Below are 26,367 nucleotides of genomic sequence, written 5' to 3'. Positions count from 1 at the left end.
CTGCAAGAACAAAATACATTTTTTTGTATTTAAAATACTATGTTTAATCCCATATTTTATCTATCTTAATCCAGGGGCATGTCATTTTGTGATCCTGTTTTATTTCTTTTTCGTTTTCTGTATCTGATTTAAGATTGTATATTAGTTTCTTTTGTATTTTTTCACATTTCTTTTCAAAGACTATTCGACATGATACTTTTTTAAAGCGATACGGACATTATATATACTTTGGTCTTAAACTACATTGCATAGATATATAGATCATTAAATAACCAAAGAATCATCCGTCTTCGTCAGTCCTTCTATGAATATTGAGAGCAATGCAAATAATTCTAGGCTAAAGAACTATGAAAAATACATGGCATACAAATGTACATGTACAAATGGTCGTATGATACAAAACAATAATTGATCTATATATATATATGAACAAAACTGAAATAGAGTGCAATGAGAAGATAAAATTATCAAAATGCACAATATTTAATCTAGGTGTAAAATTTGATAAAACAATATATATAGATGATTTAACCGTTTTACACACGGAAATCATAATAGTATCTATAAACATGATAAACTAACTATGTGCATGATAGTTGATGTCATAAATATTCATCTGTACTTTTTCCAGGTCTCATGATTAGTTTTATTTTTAGTTATAAAAAAATGATAAAGATATAAAAAAAATTACCTGACAAAATATAGAATATAAGGTCCTACTTGGATTCAAAAGTGTTTTGTTTCGCTTACTTTTTGTCATTTGGATCTTTACTTTCTGGTAATCCTTGTAACGCCGTCGTTTTTCTAGTATCACTTTATTGAAAATCGCGTATTTATCATTTTTAGTCACACGTAAAAATACCATTTAACACAATTTTCCCTGTTTCTTTATACTGTTGAGCCATATTTCTCCTAATTCAAATTTAACATTTTCTTTAGATTCTTTTGATTTCATCAGTTTAATGTATCATTTATCTCACATCAATCGGAATCATAATTATAGCCTAAAGTAGGTAAATCAACATAGCAGCAAAAAAACAAAAGAGTAAAGAACCATCAAGGTCAACTATATTAGTGAGTGTAAACCTTGCTTAAGGATGTACACCTCTGAGGAGCCAAAATTTCTAGAATTAAACTTTTTTCTTAACCTGATTTTTGGGTTTATATAACTGTAAAAAAATAATTGAAGAAAAAATCATATGTTGGATCACTTCTTCTTTTGCTACGGCCATTTGAAAGTACCCAATTCTGATGATTTTCCCATTTTTCATCAATTTTTACCCATTTTTGAGCTATTATCATGAAAAAAATCACAGTTTCACAATTAAACTTTTTTTCATACTTTCAATAAAGATGAAGTGGACCAATCTGAATAAATTCAACACAAAAAACTATAGGTAGGTGTTAATATAAGAAAGTTTTATAAAATTTTGTTGCTTTTTCGTGTCAAATTTATCATGCTGTCAATTTTGCAAGTTTGGGATTCTTCTCTTTTTTAGAACAAAAAGCATATTATTTCAACTTCCTTGTTATAAATGATTGAAAAAATACATATCTAAGAAATTTGAAAAGAAAAATTGATATGGGATGTACACGTTTCTGGTAAAATCATTTCTTGTACCCCTCACCCATTTTCTCAACATTTTGTCTAATGAGACTGACTTGATTGGTAATAAAATTTGAAAACTTTATTACTCAAAAACTACTTATTGTTAATACACAATTTTTTCACAGAGTAAAGTTTGATTATAATGTTTTTTTAATTCATTGATATTTTCCACTTGTATCACATGTTTTGGAAATAATTCCAGAACAAGATTTCAACGAGACTGAAACGTCAGAAGAATACATCCTTAATTAAATGTATTTTAATGTGACACTTTGATAGATGGATTAATTGTTGCTTGTTTAATGTCCAGTGACAATAATTTCATGGAAATTCTGGACTGGAAACCGTTAACAATTAATATAAGAGTTAGGTTCTGCAAGGAAGGCCACTCGGGATAAAAGGCGGAACATTTTTACTGCTACTAGAAACGAAAGTATGTTGGATACGGGGCAGAGATTTAGCCCTGAAACTGGCCACCTAAGGAGCCTCAAAGAAATGTTGCAAGGCTTTCTTCACGTGCAGAGAACTTGACACCCTCTCTTCACGAGGCATCGGATTTAACGTCCATATTCCGACCGGACGTGGCTAAATATTTTTCCACAGCCAAACGGACGTCCACTTTGGCAACGTTTTTATATTGCTGGTCGGAAGAATACCAATGTGACTATATTTGTATACCCCAGTCAACCTTTCGATGTGATACTTTTAATGATAATAATTATCTAGAAATGATAACAAGCTTGATTATATTGACTAAAGGTGTAACAAAGACAGTAACAAGAGGTTATCCATTGATAAGTTCAAACAAATACTGTGAAAATCTGACTGGTTATAATATTTATCGGTTATCTGCATAATAATGTAAATATGTCCTACGGAATGTAATGAGCAATAAGGAATGTGTTGTATCCACCGAAATAGGGTAGCTTTAGCATTTATTAAAATAAATGGGAAAATGGCCAGACTTAAATTTCTTCTTGGTATCTGTGTATTCATTTTGAAATAATTTCGACGTATACTGGGTAAAAAACCAGGTGGTTGATTCAATGTCTTATATTTTTGAGTTTATTACAGCTAATTATAAAGGTGACGGTACTCTCTGGACAGATTTACTAAAATTATGTATACATGTATAGATGTGTGTTGAATATTTCATAGATTTATGACTTCATTTTAATACTTATTGCATAACCTGCGATTTTTTTAAAAATAAAATAGTTTCAAAGGTAATTTTCTAATGTAAAATTAAACTAACGATGAAATAATACGGTACATTACTATGAAGCAGCAACCTACGGTAAAGTAAAATCCAAAAAAGCATCGAGCAGCCAACACTGTTTCTAAAGGCGTCGTCGAGGTTTCTTAATCAAATAAAAAGTAAGTAAAGTTGACAATTACAAAATTAAACCGATAAAAAAAAAGAAATCGGCATATACAACGTGCAACATTTTTGTACATATTTACACTGGTTTGAATATTATGTATGCAAAATGTCTAGAGAGGTATTTATTTTACAAAGACATATTTACTTCATATCCAACCTTAGGACTGTGCATCATATCTTAAGATGTAAAAGTGTTACAGTGTAAACCTGACACTGCTATACTAAAGGGTATAATTTTTTAGTCTTTATTGATTTAGTCTCGAGTGATATAATGAATTTATTCCAGTAACACTTGTTATATCTGTGCGCTATGAAATCGTTGTCATGTGTCATGTGTTAGTACGTCTGGTACTGCTGCAAGTGGACTATCAGTTTCCATAGGTACCATGCGCCTAGTAGCCACATCCTTGGTATTTTCACGATATACATTGTATGTACAAATTTCAGTACATAAATTATGTATTTGTACTAAAACTAAGGTTGAAGGTTGAAATAATTCCAGGTTCTGGCTGTTTTTGATGTAAGATGGTTTGGTTTTTTTCTCTCTCAAACATTTATTATTTTTTAGATTTCAGTATCATACGGCAAATATTTTAAACTTATCTAACTAAATATAAAATGTTCAGACAAAAAATGTACTACCTATGAATAATGGGATCGGTTCCAAATGAAGTGTCGTTACCTATTTCCTTTAACAATATAAAATAAAGAGATATTGTACGATTTCCAATGAGACAACCATTCGCCAGAGTCTAAAATAAAATCTGTAAAAGCTATCAACAAGTTGAAACATTGCGTACGACCTTTAGCAATGAGGAAAACCCATACCGTATAGTCAGCTATATAAGAGGCCCCGGTATGACAAAATGTGAATCAATTCAACAAACAAAAACCAACGCCCAGATTTATGACAAAACAATATTAAGCGAAAAACAAATATGACGGACAGCAACCAATGACAACCACTGAATTACAGGCTCCTGTCTTTGTACATGCACATATAGAATATGACGGTGTTAAACATGTGTGAGAGCGCTCAACCCTCCTCATCCTCATAACGTTGGCCATTTGTGTAACAGTATAGCATAAGAACAAACTGTAAAAATCAGATGGCTTGACTCATCACATCGACACGAAGCACCAAAAAGAAACATAAAGAAGTTTACATAATGTTATTTAAACACAACAACTGTACTTTTTTTTAAATTGTTTGCTGTGAAAACCAGATGTAAAGTAAGGCAGGTGTCTTCAAATATAAACGGCTTTGATGGTAGATATTGCAAAAGTGTTCATAGACCTTTTAAATTTTAAAATTCTAATATGTATCAAATACCACAGGGTTGAGGCAGTGTCATCCTTCGTCTTCTCTTTCGCGTTTTGAGCATTTTCGTATATTCTATCCTATAGCTAGTTGTTTAATGAATAAATCATATATGAAACTCTGAATTGTTTAAATATACGCAGTAAAATATCATCAACTTGTTTTCTTTGAATTGGATTTATGTCTATGCATCTATCATACGCTATACCGATAGGTGGTGAAATCAAATTTTGATTCTTAGAAATGATGGGGTATATAAGGCTCCACTTGCACGTAGGTGTATTTAGAATAGAAAACTTATTTGGCACAATTTTTAATATGTTCGTAAAATGGAATTTACTGCAATCTTGGTAGTATCCCTGACGTTGGGAAGGTTTATGTACTCTCCCAAGTTAGAAAATCCTTTTTTCTCAGGAACCGTTTGTACACTTAAATTACAGCCTGATATGACTTTTACTCTACTATTTTACTATTTTGTCATTTTGTAGTATAATCCTTGTTATGTAACGAGTGAATCATATGAGTATCTCGAGAAAATCTGTAAAAGCTACCAACAAGTTGAAACAAAAGATAGATGAAGTGCTTTTGTTATTTTTCTTTTTGTGATGACGTGACGACAGCGATAAAAGAGAGATAATTCAAACTTTTTCACTTGACGAACTCAGGTACAATGTAAGAGATTTTGAAAAATATATGTAACAACCCAAATATTTTAAGATTTAAAGAACTGGTGAATACATCGGATTTATTTACACTTACTGGAATAGCAAAATTTAGCAAAAAAGTGTTATTAAAACTTAATACATGTGCTTAATCATGTTACTATAATTTGTACTTCCTGTCACATATCAGTATTCATTATATATATACTCTTATTGCACCTTTGTTTAACGTGCATGTTGTATACAAATATAAGACATACATTCTTTGGAAAATGTCAGTTTTTAGTTCCTTCTTGTTCTGTTGTGACCTTTTATCTCTCTATTTTTAAATATACATATAGGTCCGCCAACAAGATGTTTCATAAAGTTAGAGAACATCTTTATATTACGTGGATGTTACTAGTCTAGTCCATGACACTGTGTAGACTATTACGAAAATGTATTAATAATTTGAAAAATAGCTGAATCATCTTGTCTTTTCTCTGTTTGAACACAAGATTTCAGTTGTGAAAGACTGACATACAAATGGCTGTTACACATATTTCCTATGTTAGCGGAGGGTTAGGTGGCTTGGTTGCAAGGTTGGCAAAAAAAGCGGTCAATACTAGTATTGACCATGCCGGCGGTAAATACCGGAAAATACCGGGAAATACTGGCAAATACTGGTCGATTGAAATTTTGAGTGGACATTACTATAAAAACCACCCTCTATTGGTCAATTACTTATAGTAATGAAATAATGAAAGTGTTAAAGTCATTTTAAATGTTCTCATTTCTATTTTTATTGTAAATTCTCAATTAACAGTGATTTACAATGATTTATTAGTACATAAGATAAAAAAATGTTTTCTCCCTGGCAAGGTAACTCATCGGGTGGCTTTTGCACTGACTATAGCATTGCAATCATTACATTTTGCACTGGTTTTGGTGTTGTCTTATATTGTATAGAAGTTCCAAATAAGGTCTTCAGGTTTCAGTTTGGTGCTTAAGGTCAAGATGGTTGTACTATGTGTATGTAAATCATGTTAATATTGATTATGTAAAGGTAAAATTTATACTACATTATATATTTTTTGGTTTAAAACATAAATTTCAGTCCAGCCATAAGAGTAAGGGTCCTTCATACCTTCCATTTCCTGCATAAAGATGATTTTTGTCTCACATTCAATAGACAGGAAATATTTTATTGTTCAAGTGAGTCTTCAAATATCACTTTTATTACTTTCAACCATGGTTTGTCATCATTTATTGGGGGCTGTTGTTTTTATAGTAATTAAATTTTCACACCTAGCAATGGCAGGTTTTTTAGAACACCTTCATCTCCAAGGTCTATTAATACATTTATGCTTGGTAATGATAATATTGAAATTGTAATACAATATAATTACCTTGGTTTACATCTTACAGAATTTTTAAATTATGAGTTAATGGCAAAAGCTATTGCCAAGTCTGCAAGAATGTAGGACAGAAAGTCACAGAACAAAAAGTCACGGACAAAAAGTCACGGACGAAAAGTCACAGGACAAAAAGTCACAATTCAGTTTTGAGATTATTTTTCTCTGAACAAGAAAACACTAATTTTAAAAAATAAATTTTTGATTTTTTCTTGAACTATAATATATGAAGCAACTTTGTAATTAAAATTTATTCAATAAATATCAATGATGATCAAATAATTGTTATGATAACAAAATGTCAAAATGGTTTGGCACTTAAAAGGCTTCATGGTGCCAAGAAATATATCATTTGCATGATTAAAATTTAATAATTTTTCATTTATCAAGGCTTATGAACAATTTCCTAAACTTAAAAAAGAATAAATGTAAAAAAAGAAATTATTTGAAGATCTTTCTCTTATATATTCAAACAATGGTCAACAAATTATTTGTGACTTTTTGTCCTGTGACTTTTTTTCCTATCCAATTTGTGACTTTATGTCCTGTGAATTTTTGTCCTGTGACTTTCTGTCCGTTTACCGTCTGCAAGTAGAGCTCTTGGGTTATTGATCGCAAAATGTAAATCAAATGGTGGTTTTTGTTACTCCTCTTATACAAAGCTTTTTGACACACTTGTATGGTCAGTCATCGATTATGGTGCTTCAATATGGGGAACAAGAGATTTCACTTGCATAAATGCAGTTAAAAATAGAGCGATGAGATTTTTTATGGGTGTAGGAAAATATACACCAAACTTATCTCTGTATGGTGATATGGGCTGGACACCTTGCAATGTAAAGCAATGGACAGCTGTTTTTAGATTATGGTCCAGATTTTGTAAAATGGACAATGATAGATTGAACAAACGAGTAATTATGTGGTCATATAAATATGGAAATAAACCAATTAAAAACTGGTGCTTCAGAGTAATGACTAAGTTTAAAGAGTATAATCTTGAACCATATTGTAACTGTGATATATTGTTAACCATAAATGTAATTAAGGATATAGAATGCTTAGCTATTGATTTATATAAAACTGAATGGCATAATAAGTTGGTTTCGAATGAATATGCCAAACTACGTACCTATAAATTATTTAAAACAGAATTTAAGGTAGAAAATTATATTTGTAAAACTATTGCAGGGAAATATTGAAGTGCTTTTGCAAAATTTCGCTGTGGTGTTGCGCCCTTAAAAATTGAAACGGGCCGGTATCAGAACTTACCTATTAATGAAAGAATATGTTTTAATTGTAATGACAATATCATTGAAGATGAGAAACATGTAATTTTGAAATGTCCACTATATGCAGATTTTCGTGCTGTATTGTTTAGTCATGCTTATTCTTTTAGTCATGATTTTAATATATATGTCAGATGACGATAAATTTGTATTTTTATTTAGTGATGAAAATGTTTACTTTTATACTGCCAAAATCTGCAATGATATTTTACTGAAAAGAAAATGTTTATTATATTCTTAAAATGTATACTTTTTATTATGTTTTATGTTTTTATATTTTATGTGTGTATATATATATATGTAAATGTATATACCATTTTTATGGTCTCTCATAACTCTTTTTAGAGTGGCTCTTGTTTTATATGTAGAGTTGTAATATTATGTAAATGTTTTATAAGAGGTGAGACTCATATAAAATATTGTCTTGTCTTGTCTTGTCTTGTCAAATATTGTCTAGGTAATAAGACACATGTAACTTCATTTACCTGTAGTTTTATGTACCTGTAAAAATTATGCATTTTCAATAAAAAATATCTTGATTGGAAAATGCTGTAATAATTAATTTGTCAATTCTTTATATATATATATCTAAAATATGCAATATCATAACTTATAAGGACTAGATTAGTAGGTATAAGTGTTAAAAATGAATAAAACATATCAAATCCATTCATTTATATCAGCTGAAACATGCCAAAAGATAAAAGTTTAAATATATCTTACTTTTTATCATTTTTTTACTTCAATAAATAGTAAAAACCACCATGAAAATTTCAATCGACCAGTATTTGCCAGGATGACCACTTGAGGAGTATTGTCCGGGGCGTTAAATACCGGTAAATACCGCCGGTAAATACCAGGGCGGTATTTACCGCCCAAACTTGCTTGGTTGAGTGCTAAAAAACTGTTTATATAACCCCGGCACATTCTTTATTCGAGCCTGAAATTTAGCGGTTGTCTGCCATATTTGTTTTTCGTTTATCATTTTGAATATAAATCAGGAAGTTAATTTTTCTCGTTCGAATTGTTTTACATTTGTCATTTCGGGGCCTTCTATAGCTTGCTATGCAGTATGGAGTATGCTCATTGCTGAAGGCTGTACGACGCGGTTGGAAAAAAAAACGGACAATATTACTATCAATCATGCCAGCTGTTAATACCAGTAAATACCGGTACATATTGGCAAATACTGGTCAATACTGAAGACAAATACTGGTCAACTACAAATTTTCTTATACGAGCATCGTACTCAGGATACAACTTATATTAAAAAGTTTCCGTTATATTTTGTGGCCTGTAAATTGGCGCCAAAGAAGTATTTTTTTTGGCGCAAATGAAAAACAAACCTGTGACGCAAATGAAATACTACATATTTCAAAAAATGGCGCAAATGCAAAATGCCTGTCACTATAGGTCACTAAGTCACTAGGTCACCTGTAATTGAATTTACTTGTAAAAATCATAAAAAAAATTTAAAAATATCATGATTTATACACGATGAAAAAATAAGTATAGTCGTTTTATTTTTACATACATGACAAAATTGCAATAACAATATTCTACTGGCACACACGCATTTACAATAAATGGTAATGACCGAATGGATAAACATGGTAGTAACATGCAAACAATTATGTGAATATAGCATACATGTATTGTTTCATATTTTTCATGTCGGGGCCTTTTATAGCCGACTATACGGTATGGGTTTTTTCTCATTGTTGAAGGCCGTACGGTTACCTTTAATTGCTTACATCCACTTCATTTGAACTTTGGTGGATAGTTGTCTCATTTGGCAATTATACCTCATCTCCTTAATTTTTAAAATAATGAAAATCAATTGCAATAGATTACTTCTCGCATTAAAACAATTTGTTACGAAAGAGGAAGATAGTTTTAGATTTTTTATTAATTATAAGCTTTATTTTATATTTATCGCACAAAGGAGTGTTACTTTTTTTAGTAATTTACTCTCTGATATTGGAGTACCCTCTACAATGTAGTAGCATGTGCTGTTCATTTTCAATTTCACCACTTTTGCAGATTTCACAAGTTCTTTGACCCCGGGCACTTGAAGATATCTTCCTCTTTCAATGGCAAGGTTATGAGCACTTACTCTTAATTTACATAATGAGGATCGATCTGATCTATTTCTTAATGCATCAACATAAGCTGCACGTTCATACATTTTGTAAACACTCTGGAAAAATGTTAATTTTGGAGATGCTAAAATATTTACATATTGTTCTTGAAAACCTTGGTCAATTATATTCTTTGCTTTTTTAAAACCAAAAAGGGGTTTAATAGTGGGTTTTAACGTTTGACAAATATGATAAACCTAATTTTGAATAATTATATTTAATTTTTTTACCCATGGGTTGCTCATTTTCGTAGCCTTATATATTTGGTGAACTAAACTTCCTTCTGAAGGGATTAAATGGTCCCAGAATTTAATGGTGGATAACACTATCATATTTTTTAATGACAGCCTAGCAAGTTCGGAACGACATGCATCATTCGAGACTTTACAGTGAACTCCCAAGATTTCTTTAATGAATTTTATCTGAGACTACTATAACACTGTGTTTTAGTAGTCTCCGATTTTATATGTAACTTTTCATATGTATCACCAAGGAATTGTATATCTAAATATACAATTCCTTGGTATCACTGTATCAGTGTCTTTAAACGTCGAGATAATTCCCCATTTTTCGCTACAATAAAGGAGAATAGAGGCTACTAAAAATCAAAAAGTTTGTCTAGAAGTTTACAAGGGTTATCTAATCCTATGGTTTTCTTTATTTTACAATATGCTTTCCTAGCTTTTTCCAGAAGCGAAGGGATGGCGACATTAAAACTGCCATTATATCTAATCAGGAACAGATATACTGTTCCCAGATCTAATATAAATGACATAAATACCCAAGGATTTGTATAGTAAGATGGTCTTACTATACAAATCCGTGACATATCCAACTAAGTCAGACATCACGTGACTTTTGTGACGTATACTAGCCGCCATTTTGTATTATATTGCCCCATATAAAATGCATAGGTGCTTCAATAAAGTTTAGTTTTCTCATGAACCTGACCCGTTTTCTAACTTTTGCAAATCAATCCTTGATATTCAAACATATTTCTATCAAACAATGTTGGTCCTAACAGTTTAATTTTTGATTAAATTCTGTCACTGGAGAATCGTAAAAACATGTACTTTTTCTCGTTATTTCTCCGTTGACTCAATGCTAAATGTACCGATACCCATGTCTACTTGTATAACAAATAAAGAAATTCCGTTAATAAAAATTAAACTTTGCAAATCGATTAAGTATATTCAAACATATATCTGGCGAAAAATACTATTTAAAACAGTTTAATTTCTGGGCAATTTCGGTCAAAAATCGATTTAAAAAAGTGACTATTTCGGGATTTTTCAAAATGGCGGATGATGTATATGGAAATGTTGCATCAAATCGAGGATTTGTATAGTAAGACTTTCCTTGATTTCATTTAATTTTCATGTTGAATCTCTGATGTTACTGTTATTTTCTTTGGTGACATTTCGATATGATTGATTTCAAAATTTATTGATTAAAAAAATATTATTTTAAGTGTGACACGGGAACATTTTATTTTGACAGATATCCAGGATATACTGTTACCAGAAAATAGTTAACAATAAAATTTATAATAAAATTTTTTCTCTTCTTTTTTTAAAAGGTTTTTTTGCTGTTTTCTGTATAATTTATCTTTCTTTAGAAATATATTTATACATTCCTTTTAGAACAAAAAAATATTTACGTCCCAAGAGAGAAAAAAATCCCAACAATTATTATAGATAAATATTCCATACCTTCAAAATCCCATCACTTGACGAACAGGTGAACTCTGACTTTGGATGTAATGTTACAGAACAATATATTGTCAGGTAGACGTGCAAACCAAAAGCAACCAGGTGACATTAAACATCCTGTGTACTATGATACATGTATTACCAGAGTTTAAATTTTGTGATAAACAAAAGTTTTCATAACTGTACAAATAAATATCTTTTCTTCCCCGTGTCAAACCAGAAGAAGTATGTATCATAATAAACCGTAAAAAAATATGAATATTATAAAAAAAATCTTTTAAAAAAAAAATGTTTGCTTTAAAAGATAATCAAACTAATATTTATGTTTCTATAAATATTTTAAAGAAATATTTTGATTCAAATTTTAATTTAAATGGATTTTGTATTATTTCGTAAAAAATTAAACGAGATTTCATTGAATATGATTTTATTATTTATTTTTTTAATTCAATATTTTAAGCAAAATCCAGGCATTCAATAAATCGATATAAAGTTAAACTTGTGTAAAAAAAATTGTTATTGTATACATTTCAACAGAGACATATAATACATTATTGCTCTGATTTCAACAACATTGTATACCCGACAATATTTATCGACAGAGTTATCGGTCCTGAATAGGACTGATATAGTTGGGTATGAATACCCAAGTAACAATAAGTACTGACTGTCTTTAAGGTTTCGTCATTATAACAAAATTCGTTAATAAAGGACTATCCATTTGAATTGAAAACCATTTCTTTGATTTCTCTGTATTTACTTGTAATTTCCAAAAGGAACAATAATTACTTAACTTATATTGGATTTAACCAAATCATTAATTATAAGTTTAATAGTTAATAAACATACATGTAGCATTCATTTAAATGAACTGAATCATGCAAGAGAGAACAAAATAATATTTCCTCTAGATACAACATGTTTTTCAGTACATTTCATAGTAAATCTACATTGAAAATTTCAATCGCCCAGTATTTGCCAGCATTGGCCACTTGGGCCGGTATATACCAGTAAAGATCAGTAAATACTAGGAGCGGTAAATAACCTACGATGACCTATAGTCGCTAACTTTTACGTCTGAGAGTTGCCTCATTGGCAATCATACGGTCAGTTTACCACATCTTCTTATTTTTATATGAGGGTCTGGATGGGGGTTTACAGATTAGAGAAAATTGATGAAAAAAAATTAAGAAAAAAGAAATGAAGGACCCCAATCCATACCCTCTTATATTGGTTTGCTTCATATATAACTATTTTTCTAAATACTGACATGTAGATTTACGTACAACTCACGGAATTTAGGAGAATCCGTCATTGGCTTTGGTACTTTATAACAAAGTTTTTAAAACGTTTGTGGCCTATCAATTTTATGATAGCAATGACAGCTGCAGTTTGACACCGAGTTAGAAAAAAATCCCAAAGAATCGAAAAATGGCGATGGATAAACCCAGTACCTCCACTGAAAATGACTTTGATTCACTAACACTACATGATATGTTTAGAACAATTGGTGATCAAATGACACCTCGGGATGTCAAAGTCTTGAAATTTATATACAGTGGCATAATGGCAGATGATATTTTGCGAAAAGTGTACGATGGTTTCTCGTTTCTTTTAGCGTTAGAGAAAATGGATAGAATCGATGAAACGAACTTCAAGCATATTTTAGATCTCTTACGGATTATTACACGACATGACTTAACACCTTATGTCACACTTAAGCGTAGGAAAACTGGTATGTGATTGATATTGTAAAATATAATGTACATAATTTGTGTACATGTATGTGCAACATTTCTTTCATTGCCTCAAACCATACTATACAGAGCAACCTTATCCCTTCTCTTACTTAAACCTTGTCAGAGCAAACCTTTGACATAATCCAGTCAAAGTAATTTCCATGTCCAACATTTTCAAATGATTTTTATACATTTCTTAGGTTGTGGTTACAACACTGACACTGTCCATGTAAGGAAAAGGGGTGGGGGGTCTGTTCGCGTCCAATACACTTTTGCACCCTTCACGTTCGCACCCCACATGTTCTCCCCTGGGTCCGTTGGCACCCTACACGTTCGCACCCTTTTTTAAAATTAAATGATGAATTATTTGATGTTTTTTAGATGTTTATATCAAAATATTTGTATTTTCATAACATGTAAAAACAATGAAGATTCAAAATGTTATTGTTGTTGAGTTTAACGGAAGTTTGGTATCTTAACATTAAAAAAATATTTAACACCAAAAAACCTTTTAGAAAGTCACTTAATTTGAAACAACAAATATTTTTTTTTATAGCAATCCACTAACCAAAACACGATTAAATAAGAATGTGTCCATAGTAAACGGATGCCCCCACTCGCACTATCATTTTCTATGTTCAGTGGACCGTGAAATTGGGGTAAAAAAACTAATTTGGCATTAGAATAGAAAGATCATATCATAGGGAACATGTGTACTAAGTTTCAAGTTGATTGGACTTCAACTTCATCAAAAACTTCCTTGACCAAAAACTTTAACCTGAAGCGGGACAGACGGATGAACGGACTATCGTAGGTGGGGCATAAAAAATATTCAACACAAAAAACGTCACTTAATTTTGAAACAATGAAAAAAAACTTATTTATAGCAATACAATAACCAAAACACGATTACAAAATTATTCAACACAAAAATCGTTTTTAGAAAGTTACTTCATTTTGAAACAATGAACAAAAAATATTTATCGCAATACACTAACCAAAACAATGCAAAAAACGATTGAAAAATTATTAAACATAAAACCAATAAAAAGGGTGCGAACGTGTAGGGTGCTAAAGGACCCGGATTCGGGGCACTCACAAACATGTTTATCCCTGCCTGTCATAAGTCAGGTATTCATTAGTTGTCAGCACGTGCAGTCTTGTTTTGTTTTTGTTTGTTTAATGTAAGTTATACATGTAGATTCGGCCGGTATTTTTGTAAGTTAATATTGTTTCACATTTTTCATGTTGGGGCCTTTTGTAACTGACTATAGGCTATTGGTTTTGCTCATTATTGAAGGCCATACAAAGACCTATAGTTGCTTAAATCCATGTCATTTCGACTGATGGACAGTTGTCTCATTGGCAATCATACTACATCAGATCTCCTTATTTTATAATGTCAAATCTAAATGGTATACAATTTATACGACAACAAATTTCTTTGCAGTGATCTAACAGTATATGGTTGTCAATGTTTGAAATAAACATGAGCTAATTAATTTGCCTGTCACTTGGTGAATCTCAAAGAGGGTCGTTGAGGATATTTTGGCAATTGCACATGCTTTTTAGAGCAATCAATAAAAATTATATTGTACCAGTTTCAAATAGAATTTTTGTATGCCCTCAAATAAAAGTTTCAAGCTTGGATTCCTGGAAGAACGAAGGCCTCAGTTTGTCAGTTAAACAGTAAGGCTTACATTTTTTGTATGTTACAATATAACAACTTGTTTGCTTTGACCAATGGATGTACATATATTTTTCCTGATATAATGACATTGTGTATACATGATATAATTTTCTTCTCTGAACCAGTCCTTTGTAATAATTCTAGGGGTCCTATTATCAGAACTGACAAATCAAGAAGTTAACCTAATATAATAAAAACTTGCCAGGCATTAGAACCTTGCATGGATGGAGATAGGTATTTTTTGTATACATGTATATGAATATCAAAATTCAAATCAATAAATTACCCTTAAAAACAGTCTTGTCATCTGATATACAGTTGTACATGTACAAACTACAATGTACATGCTGACATGTGGGTAATTGCTTTGATAGTAAACAAGAAAAATATTGATATTGCAAGATTTGATTTTCACTATTGCAGAACATGTTGAATATTTAAGTGCATTGATATTTATGTTGATTATGATAATGCCTATCATACCTATAGATTTTTGGGGGATGAAACCCTTGCATTTGGTTTTCTAGGAAAAACCTATAATCATATTATACATGTACATGATGTACAAATGGATTTTGTACATCCCAAAACTTAATCTATGTATTAAAACGTTTAAACCTGCTGCATTTGTTTGCTCCGGTCCTAAGTCTGGAACCTGATGTTCAGTGGTTGTCGTTTGTTGATGTGGTTCATAAGTGTTTCTCATTTCTTGTTTTTTATATAGATTAGACCATTGGTTTTCCTGTTTGAATGGTTTCACACTAGTCATTTTTGGAGCCCTTCATAGCTTGCTGTTCGGTGTGAGCCAAGGCTCTGTGTTGAAGGCCGTACTTTGACCTATAATGGTTTACTTTTACAAATTGTGACTTGGATGGAGAGTTGTCTCATTGGCACTCATACCACATCTTCTTATATCTATTGTCGTGTTTTTCTGTTTTCAGTTTTCCCTGATCCTGTATCAGAATATTTAGAGATGACAAATGAAACAAGTTTCCAACAAGATCCATCACAATCTCAAGCAAAGAAGAGAAGAAAAAGTTATACATATAAAAAGAAATCTCGAAGGCAATCTACCTCTACCAGTACACAAGCTACAACAAATGAGGAACCAACAGAAAGTCAGAAAGCCATAGATGCTAAACAAAAAGTTACATGTGGTATGTGGTAATCTATTCCCAATTCCTTCAATTCAAAACAAAGATGTGCTCAGGGATTCACTCTTAAGCTATTTTAAGGTGGTGCTCCTCCCCCACTTGAATTTTTATGGCACCATCCTTGGATTTCCAGTACCACTCTTGATTTTCTTAGCATAAACCTTAATTTTTTAGATAAGTTTGGAAATATTTGAGTATAATGTTCATTGATTTTAAAAGACTTAAAAGACAATTCAGTTAATTTTGTTTGGTCATAACACATGTAAAATGAAGACATTTAAGATACAGACATTCATGTACACACATATAAATGTATTTAAGAGTACTGCATTTCAAAAGATATAAAAAAAAATTATATTTTTCAACCATTAAAATAATTATTTTATATTAAAGCATAACCCTTTAAAATTGTTTTGTGGTGATCCCTGGTACTTGTAATATGTATTGAGTATACAGTACATGTATGAGATTAGACACACATTTATATTTCGTTGCATGTAAAAAAGTAGTGTTTAAGCATGTAAAGTCAGGTGGCAATTATGGAGATTGAAACAAATAACTGATCAGTGAAGTCTCATCACCATTGTATCGACTAGAAGAGTAGTGGAGCAACTGTGCTATATGGAAACTTCCTTCAATTCCAAACAAAGATAATATAAAAAATCTATATTTTATGGTACAGTTTGTGTACCAGACTGCAAGGCTGTGGTGGTAGTTTGAAGATAGGCTCTTTTCAAATTAGGGAGAGAGTTTATGATCTAAACATGCCAGAAGCAAACCAGAAATCCGGTAAAATTTAAAACATGCAAGATGTCAAGTTAGTTTACTGATGGCAAATGATAATGATGTTGTTATATTGAACAAAACTATCACTAAATCAATAAGTCTGTCTATCATTGATGTTGTTGCAGGATTTTATGCTTTGCCAGGTACATTTATTCCCTCCACCAGTGATCATTAGCCTTCTAAATTCCATAAAATTGCATTACCCCGGTATTAGCACATTTTATTTTCCTGAAGAATTTGAGCTGTAAATTAATCATGTCAACAGAGTGCCAAACACATTATTTTCATTTCATATGTGTACAAAAATAGTCATCAACATCCCAAAAGTCACTGTAAGGCTTTCAACATTGGCCTTTCATTTATGTATGTATTTAAATGATTATATGATAGTATTTTGTATAAATTGTTTCATTGCTTTGTAGATATCAAATTACGAGTTAGAGCTGAATATGAGACACATGACTCAGCCCTTGTTAATGTGACATCTAACAAACCAACAGAATTAGAGAGACAATTAGAACGATTCACACAGGCAGATACAATTCTGAAGTCTAGAGATATTGGCTCAATTGTGTGTGATATAAGTTTTTCTGAACTTACTTACCTAGATGCTTTCTGGAGGGATTATATTGATGGGTCACTTTTAGAAGCTCTTAAAGGGGTATTTATTACAGGTGAGTACAAAAATATGGACTTCAAAGTATCTGAAATGTTTAACACAGGAAGGATACATGTATTAAGTTTATATCACTTTAAAAGGCTTTAAAATCATGGATGCTTAGGATAGGGAAATATATAAAATAATGCAGAAATAAACAAAAGAATCTTTTTTATGGAATCTCAAATTTTAAAAGGAAATGTACATGTAGCAAGAGTGCAACATTTATTTACATGCATGGTCAAAAACATCAGTCTTTATAAACCAATCTTTGAAACAGACTGTAAGATCAGTGAAGAAGAAATCACTTTGCTTCTGGCATATATTTGTCCTTGAAGTTGCACTGGTGAGACTACAGCCACTGTTTTGAGGCAGAATCAACAAATTGTTGACGTTTGTGATAAGGTCAGGTAAAAGGGAACCACTTATGCTAAGTCCATGATATTTGTATGCAGTTGTATAATCATTGGTACATCTTATTTCCATGGAGATTATTCTGCCCCTCCCTCTCAGATATGGCCTATTGACTTTGAAACTTTTGCATAGTTTATGTGTAGAAGTTTGTGATTAGGTCAGCTTAAGGTAGGTCAATAGTGTTTGGTATGAAGTTATATGAGCATTAGCACAACTCATATCCATGAAGATTATTTTGCCCTGTCCCTTCAGACAACAACTATTGACTTTGAAACTTTTGAAATGTTGAAGTTTGTGATTAGTTTAGTTTAAGGGAAACCACGAATGAAGTGGATGATATTTGGTATGCTGTTATATCAGCATTAGCACATTTCATTTCTATAGATATTATATGGGCATTGGCACCACCCTCTCAATCATGGCTCATCGACTTTGAATGTTTTTCATAGCTAATACATGTTAAAGGAGCATTAGCTACAAAGTTAAAAAAAAATGTTTTTGTTTCAAAATTTTATAAAAGAGGGATTGTGAAATGATATTTCGCTATTAACGTTCAATTTGTCAAAATAAGCTCCAAAAACATTGATGATGTAATAATGGCTTTTAAGTCAATCATTTCAATAATTCCACTCATTTGAATCTGTATTCATGCGGACTTCAGTTTAACACTTAACTAAGATGGGCTATGCATGGGCTAAGCATGTTTAGTTATTAAAAAGAAAAGAATGTCAACATTGAAAAGAGAAACAAGGCAGCCACCAGGAAGAACTTCGTTGACTGATTCTATCCACAAAAATCATTCAAATACAGGTAAAACAATGATTAACAAATGTTTTAAATCAAACATACCTAGAAAAATTGTCATTATAAAATTGCATGTTTTTGCCTGTGTATTTATATTTATGTACATGTATATCAGGTCATATGACCTACAGAATTCTTCAGGATCATCTCAATGGTAAATGGCTAATATAAACACAAAATGTTGATACATTTAACAAGTAAAATATGAGATTTTGAGTCGAATCGTTGAACATGAATTTGACAGCTAATGCCCCTTTAAGGATTGTGATTATGGTAGTTTAAGGGGAACTACTTATTGTAAGTCTATGATATTTGGTATGCAGTTGTATTGGCATTGCAATATTTCATTTCAATTGGGATTAGTTTGCCCTGCAACTGCAGTCATGGTTCATTGACTTTAAAGTTTTGCACAGTTAAAATGTTAAAGGGTTGCCATTTGAACTTCAATATTTGCATTATACTATCAAAATTACATACAGGCTAGACATATCTCTGTGTGAGCAGTTTATTTTGAATATAAATTTGAAAAGTACTTCAATGAACTGTGTGTGTAACTAGTAGAATTTAAGCTCACCAATTGAGGCTCCCTGAAAGATGATCTACATGAATGGATTTATGGTCTGATCTCATGCTGAAGAAAACTCTTGGAAGAAAAAATTATGAGCAAATATGGCATGCTGAATCACAACAGACAGACAAAAGAACAGAGTAAAAAGTAAAGGGTGTCTGCAACAAAGTAGGGTCCTGGATTTCATGTAGGTGGTAGCAAATTTTTTTTTTAACTTCATCGATTTTCATTTTGTATTACTAACTGGTAAATGATATTCTACAAGCATGCATAATAGAATATTTTTACCCCCATCTGGAAAGGCCCCTATAATTTGTAGTAGATAGTTGAATGTGAACAAATCAAGTTGTTAGTAACTTTATGATATACATTTTCAGCTACTTTGAAAAAGATAGTTGGACAGGAAGCTATCAACATGATCAAGCTGTTCGTTGCATAATTACCATATATATTTTCAGCTACTTTGAGACAGGCAGTTTGACAGGAAGCTATCAAGTTGTTAACTAGTCAGTTACTTTTTCGTATACATTTACAGATAGGATACTTTGAGACAGGTAGTCAGGCAGGAGGCTATCAAGCTGTTAGTTAGTTACTTTTTCATATATATTTACAGATGGTTGGGCAGGAAGCTAACATGTTATTAGTATCTTTATTGTTTATATTTATAGATACTTTGAAACAGGTGGTTGGGCAAGAAGCTATCAAGTTGTTAGTTAGTGTTGATGAAGACGATTATGAAGCTGGAAGACTCAAGTTGTTAAAGAAACTTAAATTTTGAACATAGTGAAAAATTACACAACAGTGCTGAAAAATTAAATACTGTGAATTCATTTATTTTCGTGGGTACCAATTTTAGTGGATTGAGGAAAAAATGATTTTCGTGGACATTTGATTTCATGGATTTGCAAAAGTCTGCATACAAGCTGATAGAAAATTTATATTTCATTGAACATTTATTTAGTGGTTTACCTTTACCTGTAGAATCCACAAAAACTGGTACCCATAATAATGAATCCACAAAACTGGTACCCATAATAATGAATCCACAGTACATAAATAATTAAATGACAATGTAAAAAATAGATATGATAGATATTTATATAACAGATCAAACTTGATTACAATAGATGGTTACAAAAATAATTACACAATAATTGAATAAGATAATAACTGTAAATTCAGAAACTATTGTGAATATTCTCAAAAGCAAAAACTTGCATTTTATTTTATTAAATTTCTATAGGATTATTTGTATGCAGCATTTCATGAAATCGCAAAAAGTAATCTCTCATTTGTGTCCATTGTAAACAATCATCATAGTAAAAGCCTGTAATAATAACTTCTGAATTAACAGTACATGACTGTGTTGCAGATAATATGTTTGAAGCATTTGATTTTCCAAAGTTTTGATCTCAAATGTACTTTATAAAGGTTATTTAGATGCATGTGTTGGGTGCACTAAAATTGTCATCATATGAATAAAGATAAATGTGGAGACAAAGTTATTCACTGTCATCTGGTTATCAAATGTTTATTTGAGGTGTACAATGTCTAAATGATGTTTATGATGTTAAGTTGAAAACCTTGAAACATGATGAAATATATTATTCAGGGATTGCTTGTGAAAAATTAAGCATGGTCAATGGCAAATATTTATGTAAATTTTAAAAAAATTGTTAACATGGCTATATATCTAGTTTTTATGTCCCAGCAACAAAGTTGTCGGGCATATAGTTTTACCCTTGTCCGTCATTCAGTCATTCTGCAACAAACATTATACGTAACTTTTTCTAAACGCCTTCAGATATTGGGCTGATTTTTGGTATGTGAGTTAACCATGATGAGTTACAGATCAAGTTTAAGTATCGTTCCGCTCTGCTAAATTTTGCCGAAATTACGGGTTTTGGACTTTGAAAATTGTTGAAAATCACAGTTATACAAACTTTTTTTCTATACGCCTTCAGATTTTGCGCTAGTTTTTGGCATGTGAGTTAACCATGATGTGTTATAGATCAAGTTTATGTTTCTTCTGCTATACTGATTTTCATGTTGTTTCATCACATCTTGTTAGATCTGCAGTACATCCACTTCCTGTTTGCTGATAGTTTGAAATTTAACTACTCATTGATCAAGGAAATTTTTCATCAAACTAATATTGGTCTTGAGAGCTGGATACTATCCATGCATGTTTGTGTCCACATGTGTTGTTGAAATTGATTATTTTTTAACTTTTTGAGACAGGGCCATATTGTCGTTCCGACACATCTAGTCTTAATACTGATATAGATACTTTTAGAACTTAGAAGTTTTGATGTAGCTATCCAGTCTTGTATTTGAAGTATCCAATTGTTTACTATATTATTATGAAAAATTCTGGCAGCCTAGGTTTAATTTTAGGAGTCATGATCAACTAGGCCTCTGCAAATATTAATGCCTGTGTATTAATATGAATATGAAAATTTTTTCTTCAAAACAATTAATTAATACTAATATAGATCCTTTCCTAGCTGTTGAGTATATATTAAGGTACATTTTAATGCACCTTGAAACAAAGAATGAATACACTATCATTTCTCATCTTTTGTATGTTTTATAGTAGAATTTTGCATTACACCTTCAATTGATTTCACTCGTCATAAACTACTGTAGATAAGGATTAAGTTATTGCATTTAAAAGTGAAGTATTACTGTGTATATAAAATACAAATTTTTAAACTGTAAAAGTAGAATTTGTTATGATGTCTTAATTTAGATTAAAGTACCAAATCTTACTAGTTAGATCCAATAGTTTAACCTAAAATTGCAGTTCAAGAGTATTTTTCACAAAAAGTGTAGTGGAAAAATTATCATAATATATAAGAGTGTTTTAGAATTGGTAACAAATTGAATTAAAAATTTAATATCAAACCACTTTTAAAGTATTCCTGTTTTCAAATTAATCTGGTGTTCTGAATTTTGGTTTTGATACCTGCATTTGTCAGGAAAGGCTTGTTAAATTTGGGAAAAATTATAACGGTCAATTTCTGTAATATAACTTTCAGGCCTGCACATAGCATCAATTTACAATGAAAGTGATAAAGTATTCTTTTTGGGCAAGCCAATATGGTTCTATGTCATCACTTTGGATTTTAGGATAAGACAGGATCCTGAATAAAGGCTTCCTCCACCCCAATAAAAAACTAGTTGTCTTCATACAGCAAAGAGTGCTTAAAGAGGTGTTAAACAACATCAACCTTTCAATCAATCATTTAATCAATCCATAGGAGATATGTAAACAACTTTCAAAATATAAAACACCATTTTAAATTGTCTTCTACTAACTTGAAATAAAAAAAACAAACTTTAAAGTGAAGGTAACTGATTCAAATTTGACTAAATACACTTGCTTATAGTTCAATCAAAGTTCATCAAATATTAGTCTTAATAATTTGAAGTCGAAGGGTAAAATATTATTTTTAAACAGTTGTTAAGCAATTGTGATAGTATTGTACAGTATTTGTATCTTATGTTTATGTAAAATACTTTAATACAACATCTGTGATTTCCAATGATTTTTTCAAATATATACAAAGGGAGATAATTATTGTTTACTTCAATGTTGATTATGCTTTGTTTGATAACAAAATAAGATCTACAAAAGTGAGAGTATTTTTAACAAAATATCATGTATGAACCTTTAAAAACTTGAAAGAAACCTTCCAAGAACTGTTTTGAAAGAAAAAAAACATTTGTAAAGAAATGATTGAATGTTATAATTTACATGTATAGATTTGCTGCTTTTTGTTATCAAGTTAGATTGGCTGATTCACAGCATCAACAGTGCTTTGATAGTAATGTTTCAGTGAATGAAATACTAGACTTAATTTCAGTGAGAAAATTGTGCTTGCCATTTGAAAATTGTAAAATGAATTTTGAAATCAGATGAAACTACCAATTGAAAATTCAGTCTAAGTTAAATATACTTTGATAAACTTAAATTTGAAATAAAAATATAACTAAACAAACAGTATACAAATGCCAGATTTTTTTAAATGCAATAATGATGTATATATTTATAGCTTAAACATAATGGTAATTTTTACTGTTTAGTGCCGAGTTTTTATCATTTTTTTTTCAAATTCAAAATCAAGTCAGGAAAAAAGACACAGTCACATCTACATTTGATACACATGTAGGGGGAAAATAAAAAGTAAATAATAGTTTTGAAGGAAGTCTGTATTTTTTTTTTCAAATGAGGTCTGCTGAACTAACATTATTTTATTTGTAAATGTTAAATGAAGCAAAGGATATTCCAGACTTGTTGGTTGTTGTCGTGACTTAAAATTGAATGTGAAATTTGTATTGTTTTTTCACTTTTACATTGATCAACTAAATGAAATACACATTTAATGTAGTAAAGGGAGATAATCCATTGTTAATTTCTGAAGGTATCCACTTTTGTAGACTAACTTTTAATCTTCAAGAATGATTTAAAGAAAAATTCTTATTTTTCAAAAACATTTTTCTTTTATCATGCAGACTTTTGCAAATAATTTTTCACACATGGATATTTATTTTCAGATTGTTTGCCTTTTTCTTAAAAGTTCATGCATATAGTAAAGTTAATATATTTTTTTTGTGTGGGCAATTATTCACATGGAATATAGAAATTGATGATTTGCCCAAGTTAAGAATTATTTTTTTTGTCTGTATACATGCAATCTTTTTACATAAATTACATTAGGTATTTCATTAAATAATATGTATTGACCATAGCGACCCAATGAGTTAATTTTGACAAGGAAATTATCAAATGATTATTGAATCAAACATTTTTAAAGATTTATAGACGTGAAACATACTAAAAATCGTTTTCAGACTTTGTTGTAGGATTATTTTTTTTCTTCGAATAACTCTATGTTAAGAATACACTATAAATATGAATAACTATCCATCAAGTAAATTCTGCAACCAAACATTAATACATCATAAGTAATTTACAGAAATATTTTTTTGTAACATTTTATACATTCACACGTTTTGATTATTTAAATGTTAGTATGTGGTTTTTCCTATCTCACAGTTTTTCCTTCATATCACTTTTTTATAAATGGTGAAATTTCTTAACATTACTCAATTTTTTAAAGTTGAAATCAGATAATAAAATGTCAATTAAAGACAATGAGCCAAAAAAAAACAGAAAAAACATCAGGGGGCAACATACTGTATTCAATAAAAGACAAGTGTCAATACCATAATATAAGACCTGAATTGCAAGGAGTGTAGACAAGATTGAAAAGAACTAATGGTTATTTAGAAATATGATGTTAGTACATAGTGCCCGGTAGTTGAAATGATTTATAATTATATAAACTAGTCCTGTGGTTAAATCTTGTTGCTTTATTCTTGACTTTAGCATTAGAAGAAAGTTTTGAACGACACAGTTAAAGGATCCTTGTTAAAAAGAAATGATAATCTATTTAAGATATTGAAAACAAAACTCAAATTAACTTCTTTAAAAAATGAATATATGGATTTCACATAGAGGGGACAAGGCACACAAATTATTGTTTAAGTATATTGAAGCAAAGAATTTTTAGAAGTTGTTATCCCTTAAATAAATGTAGATAATTTTTTTGAATTGCCAAAATGTAGTCTATATATTGTTTTTTTTTAATATAGTAAAAAGTAGAGCTTTTTTTCAAGCTACTGGTTGTGCAAAATTAGCAGATTTTGTATAGATCATATATGGGAAACCCCGTTTTTGTGATAGAAAGAAAAAATAAACTATAGAATGAAAAGATAATATATGAGAAAATAGCTCTCATGATGTGCTTTTAAAAAATAAAGATGAAAATTGGGGTCACAGGTCTGGTTATTCTTGCTATAAAAACAACATAGCTAAATGTGCAACATATTCCTTTTTAAAAGTTAGTTCATCTGAGTTATCTCCCCTTAGAAGGCCAAGTTGAAAAAAAATGTAATCAAACAAAAGCAGTCAATAAAACACACATTTTTCTTCATTTAGATAAAAAAAAGTTTTACAAATTGAAAACATTTTTCTCTTAAAATTTGCATAGTTCACTAGATAATTTATCTAAACCAATTGTTTCTGCTATTTTACAATCCAAGATGGCAGAAGACACTAGTTCTACTTTAAAAAGAAGCAGTGCAGTTATTTGATATTTTCCATACCTGTTTAAATCTGTCTTTAAAATTCAATTTCTGTCTCTGAGGAGTTTTATTCTCAACTCTTCAAAAATAGTGTATGTATTCATATATCTAAATATAAAATGTACATTATTTAAATTCCTTGTGGTACATGACTGTCTAAAGATATGGAAATGTTGTAGCATAAATCTTACCATAAATAGATATATTTTTTACTTTATGACACTCATGTTATTAGTAGAAAGCAATATGACAACATTTTTTCTGCATTTGTTGGTAAAATAGGTAGGTTATGTTTTTTGAGAAAGCGATAAATGAGAAATAAAATATATGTTAAAAAACAATCCAGTATTTTATTGATTTGACATCAAGAAGTACAATTTGTCAGAATACTTTGTACTTCGACTTCATTAAATTAGTTCTTTTTGACAGACTGACAGAAGGAAAAGATCTCTTTTTATAAATCAATAAAAGATAGATGGAGTATACATCAATGAGACAGCAACTCAAAGATAAAAAAATGAAGGACATCTAGAGGTCAACATACAGTATACGTATTCAGTGATACATCTAGAGGTCAACATACAGTATACGTGTTCAGTGATACATCTAGAGGTCAACATACAGTATAAGTATTCAGTGATATATCTAGAGGTCAACATACAGTATACGTATTCAGTGATATATCTAGAGGTCAACATACAGTATACGTATTCAGTGATACATCTAGAGGTCAACATACAGTATACATATTCAATGATATACATAGAGAATATCATATGGCTTTTTCAATATTACACACACCTGTATCAACCTGAGACACCAATATAATCCCATGAGCTCTGCTCGAGGGACTATATTGGTTGAGGGTTGATATGGTGTGTGATATTGAAAA

The 26,367-nt window shown here is 30.5% G+C and overlaps 1 protein-coding gene across 1 annotated transcript; it reads left to right on the top strand.

Annotated features, from left to right (window-relative positions):
* The first annotated feature begins 12,901 nt into the window (after positions 1 to 12,901).
* Positions 12,902 to 25,816, top strand: LOC127700337 (death effector domain-containing protein-like). The gene is made up of 4 exons (XM_052203756.1): positions 12,902 to 13,244; positions 15,880 to 16,095; positions 17,301 to 17,552; positions 19,991 to 25,816. Exons 1-4 carry the CDS (start codon positions 12,941 to 12,943, stop codon positions 20,098 to 20,100), a joined length of 882 nt encoding a protein of 293 aa, XP_052059716.1. The 5' UTR covers positions 12,902 to 12,940; the 3' UTR covers positions 20,101 to 25,816.
* Positions 25,817 to 26,367: the final 551 nt, after the last annotated feature.

Source organism: Mytilus californianus, unplaced genomic scaffold (genome assembly GCF_021869535.1).
Source record: "Mytilus californianus isolate M0D057914Y unplaced genomic scaffold, xbMytCali1.0.p SCAF_5, whole genome shotgun sequence".
Lineage (NCBI taxonomy): Eukaryota > Metazoa > Mollusca > Bivalvia > Mytilida > Mytilidae > Mytilus > Mytilus californianus.
This window is presented reverse-complemented; position numbering and strand designations above follow the sequence as displayed.

Excerpts from the sequence above, each read along its gene's own strand:
- LOC127700337 (XM_052203756.1), top strand. The coding sequence starts at position 12,941 with ATGGCGATGGATAAACCCAGTACCTCCACTGAAAATGACTTTGATTCA. Across the intron at positions 16,096-17,300 it reads TAAACAAAAAGTTACATGTG|ATATCAAATTACGAGTTAGA; the intron begins GTATGTGGTAAT and ends ATTGCTTTGTAG. Across the intron at positions 17,553-19,990 it reads TAAAGGGGTATTTATTACAG|ATACTTTGAAACAGGTGGTT; the intron begins GTGAGTACAAAA and ends TTATATTTATAG.